Here is an 18,627-nt window from a genome sequence, read left to right as displayed (position 1 = left end):
GGCCCTTGTAGGTTTAAAATCCACGCTAATGGTCAGATGAAGGGGAACGTAATATGCTTGTGAACCGAGTCAAAATGTGGAGGAACTCAATGTGTGCGTGCATTAGCAAGTGAGTGCCTCAATATTAACTCATTCACTCCCAGCCATTTTCACTGAAGCAACCCCCCCTGCTCCCGGCTATTTTACTGGATGTTGACTGGCCCACAGAATATTATATTATATTGCTATAAAAACATGGAACCTAACAAAAGAAAGCTTAGCGTTGCTTCTTTCAACAGGAAAAAAGTATATTTGTATCAGTTTTTGTTTTGAGGCAATTAGCATTAGAAGTAGAAGTAGCTAAGTTTCATCATTATTCACAAACCTGTTTAAAACAGTGGGGAAAAGAGCTTGTTGCAACATGGCTGGTTGAGCTCTTATACTCTGCTGCCACCTGCTGGCCATTTTTTGTAACAATTACCATTGCTTTAAGCGAACTCTTCAGGTCAGAGGCTGCATCAAAGCCTTCTGTATGCTCTAGCATAAAAAACACAAAAACATAAACTTATAAATACGTTTTGGGGATCATGGCAATATTTAAAATAGAACGATTTTATACGTTTTGGGGAGCAAATGAGTTAAGTGTTATTAGAGCTTGTAGATGTACTGTTATGTACAAAAGTACAATGTTGTGCTATTTTTTCTTTTTTAGTATGAGTTTTTTTTCTTTTTTCTTTTTACAATATTGTGACCTTTTTTATATCGCCAACCTCCCCAAAATATCATGATAATTATCGTATCGTGACCTTCATATCGTGATAATATCGTATCGGGATGTTTGGATATCTTTACATCCCTATAGTACTAATGCACCCAATAGTTGAGTTCAGAGAGGTCAAACCTTGTTCAGCTTTCTGGCTAGCAGCACGAAAGAATCACGCATAGCTGACCAAGAAATCGCAGAAGAGCTGAGAAAAAAAAATATGAGCCTCCTCGGGTCCACTTGCATAAATTCTCATTAAATTTTCATGGCGTTGCAGACTTAATAAGAAGCTAATCAGGGCACGAAAACAGCTGCTGGTAAGGAGTGCGACTTTCCCCCAAGTTCACAGCTTGCCATTAAGCCCCCACCACCTAGCACCCCCATACTCGACTGGCACTATGTGGCGAGGCGAGGTGTTATGAACGTTTGCTGGTGAATAATGGATGGGACCTAGGGGTATGGTGGACTAAGTCTTTTCATGCCGGGGTCCTAAAGTGTAGCCCCGGGCCGTTTGCTTTGGCACAAGCAAGCTGAGCTGCTGCTGCGTTCACAAACGGGAGCAATAAAGATTGGGAGCTCTCTGATACGCGGTCTGCCTCAATATTCAGTCCGACAAAGGCGTCACATCACACACTCCCTTGTAGTCGTATAAATAAGCTGTGAAAATGAGATAAAGTGGGGGGCAGGGTAGAGATGGTGGAAAGGAATACGCGCCCTACCAAGAGATCGTCAGGTCATTGTTCCGTAAAGGAACAAAAATCAATACCAAAGCAGACATTAGGTTAAAGTCCTGCCTCACAGCAAATAAGCTATTTAGATCTCCTTCTTTCTTCTTTTTTTTTTACCCTTTTAGTATGGAGAACCAAAACTGCCCAAATTACAAATAAAATAATGACTAAATAAATAAATAAATACAGACATAAACAAATATAATAAAAAAAAAATCCAAAATAAATAAATAAATGGAATTAAAAACAAAAACATATTCATAAATAAATCCCCCCCCAAAAAATATAAGAATAAATATAAAATTAAATGTTGAAATAAATACAAAAAATAATATATAAATAATACAAAAAAATACATATAAATAGAAGGCAGTTTGCAACAGCGAAGCCCAACCCAAGACACGCTTAGAACCGCCCCTTCATATGAATAACATTTTGACCTGAGAGACCGTCTGCAGCATGAAATAAATAAATGTAAGAGCAGAGTGTTTTTATTTATTGATAGATAGTTAATTCTATTAAAAAAGAAAAATATTCAATTCAAAATGTCAAATTTAGCTGTTTAGATTATAGGAACACAACTTTTAGCCAATAATACCTTATTTTACACATGAACCATGTAAAAATAAGAATGTTTGTGTTCCTAAATCCTAAATGGCTATACTAGACATTTTGAATGGATTTTCTTTTATTTAATGGGGGAAAAGCGCTTTACAAAATAAATGAATGCAAAGTACTATTTATCTTTTTTGCTGATCCGAAAAACGATTCTATCCGTGACTCAAATCGGTGATCCAATCCGAACCGTGACATTTGTGATCTATATATATATAGTTTTTATTTCCATTTATATTTATTAATTAATTTTTTTAATTATATTTTTTACATCTGTTTTTATTTTCACTTTTATTCATTTATTTATTTATTTAGTAATTTATTTATGGTTTTATTTTGGCAGTTTTGGTCCTCCATGCTAAGGTCATGAGTATTAAATTGATCACTGGTCTGTGTTGTGAGAGAACAACAATAAGTCAGTGTGCACATTAACAGCCAGACATGCAGTCATGAATCCCATCCAGGCGCCATTAGCGATGGATGTGTCATCTGCAGGTGGCTGCTGCTGCTGAATTTGGCAAATGAGACCATAATGTCATCTTCCTCCATTGAAATAACGGCGACGTTCTGACGGGAGGCGCCTAAAGTGACTGCCAATGTATAGTTACTGACATGTCATCTCATCAGTGTAACTGCCCACACACTCAGCCAGGCATGGGATTGCTGCAAGGCAAAGGTCAGTGCCATTGACATCATTAAAATGTGACATCATTACAGGCTCTTACTGCTCTGGGCAAGCACTGGTTGTTGGTGGCAGGAGAGAGTAGGGGTGGGGGGGCTTCCCCTTTCCCCCAAGCTCGCTTACCACTCATCAGAGACCTGTCTATCTCTGTGTGTATGTGTGTGGTCTGATGGAACATGTGTGTGAATCATGAGGATGGGATGTAGACCCAGACACCTGCTCTTATCGTCTTTGGCTGTAGTCTGACTTCATATCACTTAGGGAAAGTAAGCAAAGGGGAAATAGACGCCCACTCGTGATATATGAGCTGTGACGATCATAAATTGTAGCAGTAAAATGTAACAAAAGTAGGCTTGGCGTGCTTGAAAACCACAGATGGGCCACAGGCTGGCCAGTCGTTTACAACCAGTGTCCTTCTCATCCACTTTCTCGATACAACAAGGAAAAGACTGCGACTCGTTTGAAGGCGTCAGATGGAAACACCGAGTGGAAGAAGCTCCAGTTTTTCATCTCAGCGCAAACAAAGATATCCATCACATCAACCCCCCACTTCACACTCCCCTGCTCTGTGTGCATGTGGGAGCCCAGTCAGCTAGTACTCAACTACATTCACATGAAAACGCTGCATTTCAACCTTTGCCACTGCTGTAGCCTCAGTGTGGCCTCTCATACACTCAGCAACAAAATCCATTGATCAAAAACGCACCAAACAAAGTCACTATTATCCTAAATTTACTTATGCTGTAATTAAAGGGGCAGTGTGTAGAATTTTTTGATTTATCAATTTGCATTCATTTTAAAAACCCATGGTTAATGTCAATAATATGAAAAAATATATGTTCTAGTTAGGGGTGTCAGGCGATTAAATTTATTTTGCGTAATTAATCGTAAGACTTCAATAGTTAACTTACGATTAATCATAAATGTTATATATGTTCTAAATGTACAACAAAATGTACAATACATAACATACTCATAATATTCATACATAACATAAAAGTGGAAAAAATTGTTAAACTAATAGAAATATGGCTGCATCTTTTAGTCATTAATACAGTAATTTCATAATTCATAAAATTGAGTTAAAATTAGAAATGATGTACTGTACTGTAAAAACGAGTGTGATTGATTTGTGTTGAGGTCACTTTCTGCCACTAGATGGCATCATTGCATTTGTAAGACATTGGTGACCGCACAGTGCATTTTTCTTAAGAGCTAAGAGCATTTTTCTTAGGAGCTATCTAATCTTTAACTTGAAGTAACGTGTGAAATTCTGTACATTTTAAAACTGTAAAATACAATGTGACTGCAGTCTCCCTAAATATATGCATTATTAAATTGATTACTGCTACATTTACATAGTGTGCAAGCTTCAATATGCACGCGCTTCAAACTGTATGAAAGGCAGTCTATTTACCATTTAGGTTATTGCATTGTTTTAGTTCGCCACTAGATGGCAAAAAATTATACACACTGTGTCTTTAAAGTGAAAATTGTAAGAAGCTGCAGTGTGTTGATATCAATTGAAAACATCATGAAAAATATTGCAGAAAAAGTGTACTGTATATATAATGTGTAGAGTATAAAAGATCTTCAAAAACACAATTAAAAATGATGCATGACAATATAGCCCATTTGGTTGATTGCTGCAAGTTAAAGTTATTATTGTTATTATACCCGGCATCCCACCTCAGCCATCAAAATGTACAAGTCAATCTGCATACATAATTAGTTACTATAGAGGCAGCACAGACCTAACGAGACGAACGATTTGATTAATTAATTAATGCCTTTAACTGAACTTAAATCAATGTTTTTATGTTGAGCAAGCAGCTTGCCGAAGTGATTGGTGGAACATGAGGGAACTATTAACCGTCAACCAGCTAACAGGCAGATAATCAAGAGGCTGGTGCGTGGTCAGCGAGGATAACACGCACGCAAACGAACACGAAAGAACAGCAATTATTATAGTCTGAAGCGGCAATAACAGCGATTGTTCAATTAAGAGAGCGAGAGAGGGGGGAGAGGGAGAGAGAGAGAGAGAGAGAGAGAGAGAGAGAGAGAGAGAGAGAGAGAGAGAGAGAGAGAGAAAAGAGAGAGAGAGAAAAGAGAGAGAGAGAGAGATTTGACATTCATTGGTTTTAATTTGTATGAAAGCAAAATTATATAAATTATTCACCACTCTATGATATCAACGCTGAAGCAATGGACGGGCTGTATCCATCCATCCGTATCAGTAGTTGGGACAAATGTGTACACTTTCATCTTTTCTTTCTTCAAAATATGGCATTCTTTTTTTCAGGAGCTTTAACGGAATCACATGTTCACAATGAACTGATTGGAAGATTTATTTGCTTAGGCTGTTGTCCACCCAGATTAAAGCCCGGCTCGTCCTAAAATAACCTGCCAGGACTGCACCTCATCATCTCCAATCTTCCACCAGGCAACTCCTTGAACCTTGTGTCATATGACACAAAGAATAAGTAATTGCCTAAATGTTCTAATTGATTCATTCATCACTCCCGCTGATTGGAAATAACCTGATATTAAAATACCTTCCGTTGCATAGTTGTGGTCGCGAAGAAAGCTGCTGTTAATTTTGCAGGTGTCGCTCTCCTCCTCCATTGATAAATCGGCTGCTTCGAGATCCTGACAGCGGCAGACCTCTCTCCCATCCTGGCCCGGTACCGTCAGCAGGCGGGCCGTGGAACCAGCGGGGCGCTTGTCATGGCTTCAGATCTGCGGTTGGAACGACTGCGATCAAATAGTCGACTCACTCAGGTGATGTCCCCCCCACGTCAAGACGCATCAAACGGTGCCCGGTGGCGCTTCTAGTAGTTGTTTTTCTTCGTCAATGGAAATGCTTTTAAATATCGTCCTTTGCGTCACGTCCAATGAATGTTGCGCGAGCAAAAGAGAAAAAGAGGAAAATGCCAAGTGAAGGTGCGCCGGCGCTGTCGTAAATCTCTCCTCAAGGATTTGACTTGAGGTCTACGATGGCTCTGCTGCCCCCTCCCAGAGCCAGCGGGGCGGGCGGGATTATGCGTCAACGCAGCTTGCTCGCGTCTGTCTGCATTGCCAAGTTCGCCGCCTCTACGGTGGTTCCGTTGCAATTCCTCCCAATCGAACGCGATCGTCTTGTTCTCATTCACGAAGCTGACTCACTGAACACGCACGTAAACGCACGCACGCACAAGCAGAGGAGGGCCCCTCCTATGCAGGCTGGGAATACGCTGCAAATGTGATGCTCGTGCAAAATCTAATATGCTGATGATGTCCACTAGTCACGATTGCGCGTGTTAAAATGACAGCAGCTTTATAGTCTGGTAGCAGGTTGCCTCTTAAACCCCGTTATAACATTTCCTCTACCCCTTTGCAGGGGCATCTACTGTCACTGCACGTTCTACAACTGACTAGTAGCTAATGGCATTTAAAAATTAACATTCATTACGGAAAATCTGAGGAAGAGATGCAGTGTCAGTATACAATCTAATTGTTTTGGGTGAAATGTTGAAGTTTTAAAAGCACCTTAATATGGTGATATATGGACTTCACTTGGTTTACATACTGTAACATACAGTACAGTATGAGAACTAAATACAACACTGCTTAGGTTTTTGGTAAACAGTAACACATTTAAAAACTTAAAGTAGTTTGTCTTGTACCAGGAAATGAAGGATCCAGTCAAGTGCAAGAGTAACATTTTAAGCATATTATGACATTAAAAAAAAACATTCTAATAAAAAATCGAGTGTCTGTTTAAATGCTGCTTCGATTTGTATTTGTATTTCCACTGGCCAGAAGCTGAACTGTTTGTTTACGAGCTAGACATGTGGCACTGCAAAGAATGTGAGGCAGTTACACTTCTTGTTCCTTACATAATATGTTCTCTGTGGGAACCCTAATAATCGCCCCATTATATTAAATTAGACCCCAGCATACTCACGGATCAGCACCCACAGGTGCACTAACTTGATTTAATGTTTTTGTATTCTTTTAAAAAAAAATTTTTTTGGGGTGGGATGTTTGGAAGGCCACCCTTGTTTTTTGCGGGAATGTTTATTGCAGGTTGCTTCTTGTATTTCAAAAAATGTTTTTGGAGGGGAGGGGAATAAAAATGTGTATTTTTTAAATGCATTTCTGGCCATCAAGATGGATTTTTGCATCTGCTCTCTGTCTCCGCGAATAACAGGTGTCCACTGGAGAATTATAATTGCCTCTGTATTTACTTTTTTGTTATAATTTTTTACAGCTACATATGGAACATGTATTTGAGTGGTTCTGGGTGTCAATATGTGCTCTGTGATGCACTGGAGGGCAGTTGATGACGGATGTTGTCAAGTTTTATCCTAAAGTCAGCTAGAATATTTTCCAGGTCACTAAGATCCTGATCAGGATAAGATGGTGCTGGGCCGAAACATCATAAGTCGCAATTTGGTAAATTTCTAATTTTTTCCAAAATGTTACATTTTGACTCAGTCCACGTGTGAGTGTTATTTTTGACGGATTATTGACCTATCTAAAGTGTTGAAAATGTCTTGCTTTGATGATACAAAGTGAATGGTTGAACAAGCATGCCATTTTTGGGGATCCTGAAAAGTGACAGTTTTGGAAGTAAAGGTTTTGACCCGACGCCAGCGATACAGAAAATGGATGGATGGGTGGGACTGGTTTAAGGAAGGCAATTTATTGTAATGTACACAGCAAAAACAAAGTTCACACTATGCAATGAAACTTTTTTTGCTTGCTTACCTCCCTAGTGAAAAGTATAGTTATCGATACAAAAAAAAAAAGACATTTAAACAATCACATCTGTTACAATTACAGATTTAAGAGTCTTATGTCTTGTGTTCCAGTCTTTCCACACCAAAATAATCCAAGCATGCCTTTATGGGTCTTGCTTTGTGCAGTCGAGCTGGAACAACAACAACAAAAAAGGCCCACCACAAACGGTTCCCATAAGGGTATAGAATTCTTTAACCTCTTTTGGTCAAGATTTCAGATTTAGTGGTAACAAATGGGTCTAGTCAAATAATCTGATGTATTGATTGAGTAATACGTAGTGTTCCAATAAAAAAATTAAAAAATAAAATCTGCAGACTAAACTGTAGAGTAGTTCAAAACGGAAAACTTCTCACACACTGATATAAGTAGCACTTTCATTTCACATTTTGCAGAAGATGTGAATGGACGAGTATTTATTTTTGATAGCCACAAAAATATTAGAAGCATCTAGTGGTGCAACGGATCATCATTGATCCGTGGTCGGTTCGGATCAGTCTCCATGGTTCGGATCTCGCCCGATCAGCTAATTGGTTGGTGTGGGGGGAAAAAACTAAAACAAAGTACGCATTCACCGTCGATATCATTCTGACATGTCAAGGAAGCTGAAACATAGTCAACGTAACACGCCAAGCCTAACTTCAAAATGAAGTTTACCAAATACACTAATACATTGACGGCAATACAAATAGCTTTAGTACACTTTTACTTTGAAGTTGGCCCACGTTGTGGCGTGATGGCTAGCTTGTTTCCCTTTAGACATTCATATTTTTGATTGACATTAAAGTTGCGTCAACCTACATCAACACAACGCTATCCCTAACTCATGTTCAATCGCTAATTTAGGATGCTAAGAAACCGCTAATTAACGACGCCGTCATGACGATTATGATACCGCAGAAGTCTCCGACGTGAGTGGCTAGCGGCTACCTGTTAGCATGACCAACGAGTGTCTGGCTGCCGGCTGGTAAGTTTGTCAGCTGGTACCTGGTTTACTTGAATTATTTTTCAATATTCTGGACCAAGACTAGTCTGTAATTCACTCCCATGTTTAAAGGAAATTGCACACTGAGGTCATTTCATAATAAAAAAAAGAAAGAAAAAAAAAAGATAAATACTACTTTGTCTTCATTTATTTTATAAAACTCTTTTGCCTGTTAAAAAAGAAAAACATTCAACTCAAAATGTCAAATTCAGCTGTTTAGATTATAGGAAAGCAACTTAACCATTAATACCTTGTTATTTTACAGATAGACCATGTACAAATAGGAACATTTTGTGTTATTAAATCCTAAACAGCTATATGAGACATTTTGAATTGATTTTTTTTAAATAGAAAAAAAAAGTGCTTTTTAAAATAAATGAAGACAAAGTACTATTTATCTAACCGCGACTTTTGTGATCCGTTGCACCACTAGTAGCAGCCTTTTGTTAATTTTTCTTAAGAGACACACTGTACTCATTCAGAGGGGTGTATGCCTGATTTAGCAGGACAGGCAGTGTGTAACAGACACGGAGAAGAAGTGTTTGTTAAGAAAGGAGGATGCAGATTTAAAAAAAAAAACTAAGAAGCCCAGACGCTGATTAATTAGATTAGTTGGGCAGCCGTCTGCGCCTCTTCATAGAAAAATCTCATTTACAGTTTAATAACACGCAATGTGCCATCTCCTGGACGTAGCATAATCTTTGATGGCTCTTTGTGCATGTGAGAAAAGCATTAGCGTGCGCGTCCCTGCTCTTATCTACTCACTTATACCTAAATCTCTCCGTTTGCACAAAGGGACTAGGTATCACCCCTTTTGCTAGCCCCCAGTGCACAGCAGCAGCAGCGGCAATAAAGGGATTGGGGACCCCCACCCCACCCCACCCCACCCAACCCACCCTCTCTTAAATGCATTAGCTCTCTAATCCACAGGACCATTTGCACATCAGATCCTCTGCTCCACTTCTAATGGGAATCTGACTGTGAGGAAGGCAGGCTGTCAGTGAAAAAAAAGAAGAAGAAAAACACCTTCCTACCACCTTCCTACATATGCTATTTTACACACCATCAACCTGCACCTTCACTGGAATACATTACAGGGCATTATCCATGCAGGCAATAATGAAAGCTGTAGGAGAATTGTGAGGTTGTGTGCTTCCCTCTCTACAGTCCTCTGCTCCCCTAATGAAATTTGCAGAAAAACGCTCCCATCCTTGACCTCCCGGATCTGACTGAGTGGTCCGCGGTGTTTCCCGTCTCTATCAATATTTAAACAGGATCTGCAAGGACAATAGGGATCTTCTGCCACTGAAAAGTCATCTAAGTTACAGTTGAGCTGAACAACTGAATGGAATTGAAATCAGCTCCACAATGGGTTTAATGCAATGCTTGGACGGTTCATTTTTGTCGGAGAAGAGAGGTTTGGTATGTGACAGACAAATAAAGGGCAGGCGTGGTTGCCATAAGAAAATGATGGAATGCTGCTTGGAGTCAAAGCCTGGGATCGATGCCGTCTCTCTCTGCACTTATGCATATATATTTCAATCAGATCTCCTGTTATCGATTCCACCCGCCCCTTTGTACTTCTCTTGAGCCAGTTCACAATGTGACGGCACAGAATGGCCACCGGACTAAAGGGAAGGCTCAGAACAATAACGCTGTTCCTCGTAAATTGGCCCCCTTACATGACCTAAGATCGATAACCATTTTCTCTTGAAGGACCTCAAGTTCTGCATCTCACGGCTCATTGCTCCCTCCCTCCCGCACTTGCTCATTGCCCTGCATGTCTTCTGGGTAAAGACCTGTGACAGCGCATCTATACGGCCCGGCCGCCGCGCTTCACACTTCCAGGAAATGCTCAGGGGGAGCACGCGAAAATTGGAAAGCGTGTCCTCAATTCTCCTCGACAAAGTGGGTTAAATTAGATTCTACCAGTCCAAATGTATAGGGACAATCACGGGGCAATGATATTTTAGTCATGCCCAATTGCTTTCCTTGATGTGTGGTAATTGCTTGACTCGGGGATGCCGGTGTAAGGGCACTGTCTGCATACCAAGCAACATACGTGCACATTGTATGTAGGTAGGGGCAAATCAGCACTGACAGCCCGCATTCACTCAAGATTTCATTCAAGAGTTCATGCAGCAAATCAATTTAGGAACCATGGGACTACAATAATAATGGCATATACTTTGCAAATATAAAAACCAACAGAGTGCAATCTACACTCATCAGTCACTTCTTTTTTTTTCTTTTTTGAGAGTTCAGTATTATTCATTCGGCAACCTTCCCGAGTCAACATGTCATCATCATCGCTCTCTTTGTATGTGTGTGTGTGTGGTGGGGGGGGGGGGGTGTGCGCGAGGGCGTGTGTGCGAATTTGTGCTCTTTAATTTACTTGAAACCTGTTAAAAATCCCAAACCCTTCACCTTAACCAGATACTTCAGAGTCCTGCCAGAGTTGTGAAGTTGTCAGGAGACCAGAGGAGGGGTCAAAGGAAAGAAAGATGAAACAACGTGAAATCCAACACCAACCAGACACCACCCTCCACCCACAGAGATACAAATCCAGAATCTTTCACCAACCCCAGAAACATCTAAATTCCAACAGATTAGGGAGACCTCAAAAGACCAGAGGAAAGACTAAAGTAAGGAAGGATAGATGAAGCAGAATGAGATCCACGACCACCAACCTCCACTGATTCAGCAACCAGTGGGAGAAGCAAATTCTGTTTGAGTTTACTAGATGCTGTTGTAGTGGATCTGGCATGCATGGGAACCTCCAACAAAGAGGGGAGCCGTCAACCTCGGCAAGCACCCGGACTCACCAGTAACTTCATTATGTACAACTCATCCATCCATTTTAGCGCTTATCCTGCTCAAGACGAGTTGGAGTTTATCTCAGAAAGTTGCATGCATATGTTTTTGGAATGTGGAAAGAAACTGAACAAAACCCATTTAAGCACTAGCAGAGCATGCGACCGCTACACAAAAAGGTCTCAGCTCAGATTCGAACCAAGAACCATTAACAATGAGGCAGATGTAGTCTCTACATTGAACCCTGTATCAAATCTATCCATCCGCTCAGACACTCACATTCACATATAGATTATGAACAAATTAGTCTTTAATGAACCTAATATGGAGTCTGGAGAAAACACACACAAGCTGACGTTACACACGAAGGCATGAGTTGAACCCAGAACCTATGGGCTGTAAAGCAGACAAGTTACAACTGTTTGTGTTGGCCCTGTATACAGCAAAAAGTCCAGTGTTGAAATGAGTCCCACAGAGTTGATTTTAACCCTTGCTCAGAGTTTATATAGCACCACACTCTCCAGAGTTAAATTAACACTTTTAAAATCTTTTTTATTTTTTACATTTTTAACACTGGTAGAGAGTATGTTTTTAAACCCACTAAGCAGTGTTAAATTAACACTACAGAAATAGAGAAGTAACTCTTCTCAGACACATTTGTTTTCCCTTTCTTGTCCCACCAGGAATCCACGATTGTGGAATTTACCGCTGATTTCAAAGCCCATCGCGGAATTCAAAGCAGTCTATGCAATATTGGGGGAGGTGCAGAATATCATACACAACACGTGCGTGATGTGCAGATTCACAAAGCACAAGCATAACATCAGGTGACACCAGAGGTTGCAAATCCAGGTCCAGAAAGTAAAAACCATGCCACAGTTTGGCTTTAGCCCCCGATGCTAGCTAGCTCCATAGCAGGTCAACGAGCACCATGGGAGCTAGCTAGGGAGCCAGGCTCAGCCAGCTAGCTAGCACCTGGGGGTAAAGCCAACCTGTGGCAGGGTTTTTACTTTCTGGATCTGGATTTGCCACCTCTGAATGACACGCACAAAAGACGACGTCACACGACAGTGTTTACGGAAGTTAATATGTTCCGGCGTGTAGGGACACATCTTTTTATCATTTCATATCGACTGAGGAGCGATGCGGGAGGAGGGAGAATTATTTTGGGGATTTATGGACACGTCTACTAAAGATTACGTTATGTTGCCGGTGTTCGCCAGTGATAAGCAAGGAGAAAAGGAGGAGGAATAAAATGGCGCCAATTTTCTCAAACTGGAGGAGTGCAGGTGTGAAGGTGGAGTTAATCTAACACTTTGTAGAGTTAATCTAGCACGAAGTGCTCAACTCTGTGAAATTACACATGGTCTGGACTCTGGACACCATATAATTCAGAAAAAGCACAAAAAAAAAACGGGGGGTGCCTAATTCATATTCCATAAACGCAATATTCATCAGAATGTGACATTTACATTAGGGGGGTTACATAAAACATATTATTGTTGAGAATTTTGGGGGGTTGACTTCCCTTTTACGTCTGAATTTCTACTTCTCAGTTAGATTAGATTGCAACTAACTATAGTAAATACAGTATTTCTTCAGTGAACCTTGACTCAAAATTAAAGCAGAAATCAGTGCAATCAAATTATAAATAGTGCAAGAAGTCACAGGCCGCAGATCCCAGGTGGCCCCAATAAATTCATTCTTTAATAATCCCATTAGAGAACAGAATTATATTGCAGAGGATTGCATTTAAATAATTACAAACATTTCAGTACTTTTTTTTTTCAAAATAAGTGTCAAAAACTTCAAACATAAAGTACAGAATAAAGCATGTTTTAGCGGTTTAATGTTACATTCAATTGCGTGACAATCATTGTAAAAACGCCTACAATTTGTTGCATAATTTCAAGGTGACAGATCTCTTCTGTGTTATCAAACAAATCAGGATGATTATCATTCAGTAGCATGAGATTGGAGCAGCAAACATGCACTGCCTCCCATTAACTATGCAACCCACCCTGGCATTAAAAGGAGCTCAACACATGGGGGTAATAGGATTGCCCTGCCAGTCCATCTGTCAGGGGACTGAGCAGCAGCAAAGCCCAGCGACCAAGCACCCTGGCCTGGATCCACCTGCTCACTCTGTCCTGGCTTTGCACTTTGCTCCGGAGATATTTACTCAGCATTAAAACCTAACCCTTGTGCGCACACTCAGCCAAGTGGGACAATCAGATTAAAGCTGCAAGAAAGAATAAAAAGAAGGGGAGTTTGTTAGCAGAGGTGGCAAATCCAGGTCCAGAAAGTAGAGACCCTGCCACAGTTTGGCTTTAGCTCCAGTTGCTAGCTAGCTAGCTCCCTAGTGCTTATTTACCTTCAAGGGAGCTAGCTAGCTAGTTAGCTAGCGCCCATGGTGCTCATTTGCCTGCTAGCTAGTATCAATGGCTAAAGCCAAAACGTGGCAGGGTTTTTACCTGGATTTGACACCTCTGTTAGGTTCTAAATGAGATGATACAGTGCTACAGCATACTGTTGTGTTAATAGAGTACAGATGGAGATACATGGCAGTAGCTGGTGAATGAACACTGAGTGTGAGTCGGGGTGGGGGATGTAAGAAAAGGGAGAAGAGGAGAAAGATATAGAGGGAGGGGTGTATAGTTTTGCTACATGGGCTTTAAATCAAGCTTACAGGCCGTGCCCAAACCAGCAGGCTTTACTCTTGCTGCCATTCCAATTACATCAGCATGTGACTAACGCTTCACTGCTCAGAGTCCTCAGACCAGCAGGATTGGATTTCTTTTCCCCCTGACTCTACTTTCCCCTCCCCCCAAATCCCATCCCCAACTCCCTTGATAGTGAATTAATTGAAAAGAATGCATGTACAATCATTAGCTCAGGATGAAACACTCTGGGACAGAATTCATCAATTGAACAGATTGTACCAGCGTTTTGGGCTTCAAGCACCCACCAAGATGTAAATTGACAAACACATTAGCCTAAAGGTGGAAAAGCATGCATACACACTGTGGATTTGAAAGAGAAAAAAAACACACACTGAACATTCAGGGTGGAAACAGTGCCACTTAAGGGGAAAGAAAAATCATTTCATTGTACCTCTCTGGTTGCTAGGAAACTGCAACTCAATTGGCATTGCAATGCACTACAACAGCTGTCAACATAATTGGACAATTAACATCTTAAAATGTCTTTATGTTGCTCATATTCATTTCAATAAAGGCCCAAACGTGTCCCAACATGTTTTATGCCGGTCGGGTTAATGGGCTGAATATGAAGTACATGTTCTCAGAGGAACGAGCTTTCATCAGTCAAATTATCAGCGATGCGTTCAGGGCAAAGGCACAGACAATAGTCACAAGCATTTGTGTGTCTCAGAATACACGGACAAACTGTGCATATTGTTCAGCATGCTATATTTATCCGACAGCGCTTTTGTCTCCGTGGACGGATGAAAGACGGCCAAGTGGAAAGTAGGTTAAGCAGGTTAGAGAGTGAATACAAAGCCACCTCCTCGTACAGCACAGAAATGGACATGCAAACTCACGCAATCACATTCAGGACCGTGGACAGTTCTGACTGCAGCAATAACACAAGATCCATCACTTTTAAACATAGTGTGGAAAAAAGTGCAGAATGAAGATTCCCTCATTTTCTGTTCTGCAATCAAATTAAATAAGATCGGAAACAAGTATGTGTCTTTATAGAATTTTTCAAAAAGGCATTGTAAGGCAATAGCCCAAATCAAAGTACAGTCGTCACTTGAGATACAAGTGACCCGACATAAGTTTTTCCATGTACAACCAACTTTTCAAACCATTTTATTTGCTTTGTCTTGCCAGCAAAAATTTGACATTGATGGCGGCAGTGAACAAATCATTTTTACAGCTAGCAGCGGTTTGGCAAATAGTGAACAATTCTTCATAAAAGATGCTTCTATCTGTTTAATGCCTCTCCCAGTTGAAGTTCACCGTCAAACTAAACGTATAACAAAGAGAATTACATGCTGAGTGTTACATAGCTTAAAGGAAAACCTATTTTTCACTCATAAACTCTCTTTATGTATTTTTTCATCAGCAAAATGACATTGGCTTGCATTTTCAATTTCTAAAAATAAGTAATTTCTGACAGAGAGGTTTTCCCTGCAGCCATTCTGACATGTTCCAACCAGCCCCATGTGACCACAGAGCATGTATGTTCTTATTGCACCTCAGCCCAAGATTCTCTCTCTCTCTTTCTCGCTCTCTCTCTCTCTCTCACTCACACACACACACAGGTTTGTTTTACTATCTTTGTGGGGCAATTTCATTGACATAATGCATTTCCTAGCCCCTCCCCTAACCCCAACCATCAAAAATGATTGCCTACCCCTATTCCTTACCCTAACCTCAACCATAACCCAATTCACATGGACGGGTGGGCCCCACAACTCTGAAAACCCGAAATGCTGGCCCCACTATGTAACAAAAACAAGACCACACACACACACACACACAACGTTATTACAATAGTCCACAAGGAACTCTGTCAACAAAAAGGCAAACACTTGCGAGCGTGTCTCATTTAGAGGCTGTAATCTCCAAGAAAATCCCATTTGGCAGAGCAGCTGCCAGCGTGGATCACGGATAGATTGTAGTTTGGGTGCCCACAGGGTGGCAAGCTGTCCAGCCACACTTTTCTCTTTATTAGGCACACGCACACACCCACACAGTACATCCATACATACATATATACATACACAAACACACACACAAATTTAAGTTTAAGATGGATCAGCACATCCAGTGATAAATGGCACTTGTTTTAATAGAAACATGTCATGGATTTAAAGAGACAGATTTCATTGGGAAAGGATTTTATTTTTATTGCTCATGTTATTGATTGGCATGAGGGATCACAGTGGCAAAGTCACCTCAGGGAGTGATTGCTTGAAACATAGCAGTGTGCGAGCAGAATTGCTCGCAGCAGTGGCCTGTCCATCTGTGGTTTGTCATCATGGCTGTCTGTGGAAAATATTGCATCATGTCCAATCACAATCATGTCAAAAGTAAAAGAAATAAAACTATAAAACCTGATTTCCCATTATTTCATAGAACTTGTAGCAAATCCTAATACACAGTCAAACCAACAATATTCGTACTTCTTATATTAAACCAAGACAAAGCCAGATGTATTTATGTTGCGCAATTCATACACAAGTTAACTCAATGTGCTTCACATAAGTATGTATCATAATTAAAGTAGACCTACAACAAGCTATTAGGTGCAGTCTTAAAAACAGCTATGGCAAAATAGATTGAATCCAAAACAAGTCAGTCATTGGCGTTTGCATGGTCAATTTGCGCCCCCTTGTGGAGTCGCCCGCTTCTCTGTTACTCTGGCAGAGAGAGAGAGAGAGAGAGAGAGAGAGAGAGAGAGAGAGAGAGAGAGAGAGAGAGAGAGAGAGAGAGAGAGAGAGAGAGAGAGAGAGAGAGAGAGACTTTACAACGCTTAAGTGAATATAAACCAAATTGAGGTCAACTATATGTCCCAAGAACGTTTAACTGGCATCAGCATTATGCTTCAAACACACAGTCGGGGAGCAGATCCCATGGAAGGTCTCATTAACAAAATGTGAAAAATGGTGTGAATGAATATTTTTCATTAATATCTGTAACTCAACTTCTTACACCATTTTATGACTTCCCTAACGTCAAAGAAATTACAAAAAACAACAACAAAAACCTAATTATTTGGCCAGCATATGAGTCAATTGGCGGGTGGCGATTTGGAATTCTATCATTTTAGCGTCACACACGAACACGCTCATTCTAAAAGACAAGGTTGCAAAAGGGACAAGTGTTCGGAAACTAAGTGATCCTGTAGCACCATCATCTGTCAAATATATGTATTACACTTCTATACGACCACTACTGTACGAGTACTGTATATTTGGCAACACTATGCGTGCGTGTGTGTGTGTGTGTGGCAAGTAGTACAGAAACAATTTGATTAGACGTGATGTGGCAGTATCAATTACAGGTCAATCAGGTTAACTGATGCCCGGCAACACGTGGGGAGAAAGCTGCCATCTGAGGACTCGTGTGGGAGCTCAGCACTGCATAAAGAGGCTTGGGGACAGGATGATGTATTCATATGCAAACACTGGAGGTCATAAACACAAAGGGTATTGACATATTCTGAGACACCCATGGCTGAGAGGTAATGGGATATATGCATATGATATGGACAAATAGTTTTTCCAGAAATGCAACATTGGAAGAATCACACTGCTTCACAAACATGTAACATAACCAGTCGCCTACTTATTCCATGCCCCCCCCGCCCCCCCCCCCCACACACTTATAAGCAGAATAGGCCTACAAGTGAGTTACATGTGTGTACAAACACTGACAATGTCTACGTATGTACAGTGCCGTGTAAAACTATTTGCCGTCTTCTCAAATTTATATTTTTCCCAGTTTCCACTTTGATGTTTAAGATTATCAAACAAATGTCAATGGCAAATGTCAATGTAAATATTAAAAAGTGTGATACTGAATTGTGTTGATGTCATATTTCTGCCACTAGATGGCATAATTGCATTTGTAAGGCGTCGGTGACAGCTCAGTGTATTTTTCCATTCATATTTAGAGCTATCTCATCTTTGACATGAAGTAACTTGCAAAATTCTGCACATTTTTAAAATTGTAAAATGTAACTTGACACCAATCTCCACAAATATATGCATCATAATTTATTCATGAATTTATTACTGCTAAATTTTGACATGGACGTGTCTGGTGCGTTGCGACTGGAATTCCCTCAGTACAGCCTTTCCAAGAAAGGGGTGGTCATTAATTGTGCGTTTAAAAAATTTGTGGCGTTAAAGGAACTTTAAATTGACTCAAAATGAATGCACTCATTTTGACACCCCTAATATTCACATTTGTTTGATGATCTTAAACATTAATGCAGGATAACAATGCCAATTACAATATGACAAGAGGGCCAATACTTTTCCACAACGGCGTGTGTTGCCATAAACAAACCTCTAAATGAATATTGCGAGTGAGTGTAAACAGTAAACAACCCCAGTGCCAGCCAGAACAGCTTGGCCCAGTTGCACACTGTCAATACTAATGACATCAGGACACAAGGTATCACTATGGTAACTTGGAGGCCATGACCCTGTCCCGTCAGCCCTCCGTATGAACGCAAAGACGGGCAAAAAGCTTGTCAATGAACAGCGAGAGAGAGAGAAGGAGGTGAGGAGGCAGAGATG

At 40.6% G+C, this 18,627-nt stretch overlaps 1 protein-coding gene across 2 annotated transcripts in view; it reads right to left on the bottom strand.

The window, feature by feature from the left end:
- The window catches only part of ppp2r2ba (protein phosphatase 2, regulatory subunit B, beta a), a 59,212-nt gene that overhangs the window by 24,633 nt on the left and 15,952 nt on the right, over nucleotides 1–18,627 (bottom strand). The window contains exon 1 of one of the 2 annotated variants that reach the window (XM_086085070.1): nucleotides 5,323–5,943. The exons of the other annotated variant lie outside the window; for it this stretch is intronic. Within the exon in view, the coding sequence (XP_085941196.1) occupies nucleotides 5,323–5,392 (70 nt within the window). The 5' untranslated portion in view covers nucleotides 5,393–5,943. Of the gene's footprint in view, nucleotides 1–5,322; nucleotides 5,944–18,627 lie in introns of those variants that run through there. 2 annotated transcript variants of the gene reach the window in all.

Source organism: Leptonotus elevatus, chromosome 9 (assembly GCF_054856555.1).
Source record: "Leptonotus elevatus isolate MCC_2025b chromosome 9, RoL_Lele_1.0, whole genome shotgun sequence".
NCBI lineage: Eukaryota > Metazoa > Chordata > Actinopteri > Syngnathiformes > Syngnathidae > Leptonotus > Leptonotus elevatus.
Note: the sequence above shows the minus strand (reverse complement) of the source record. Positions and strands in the feature narration are given on the sequence as shown.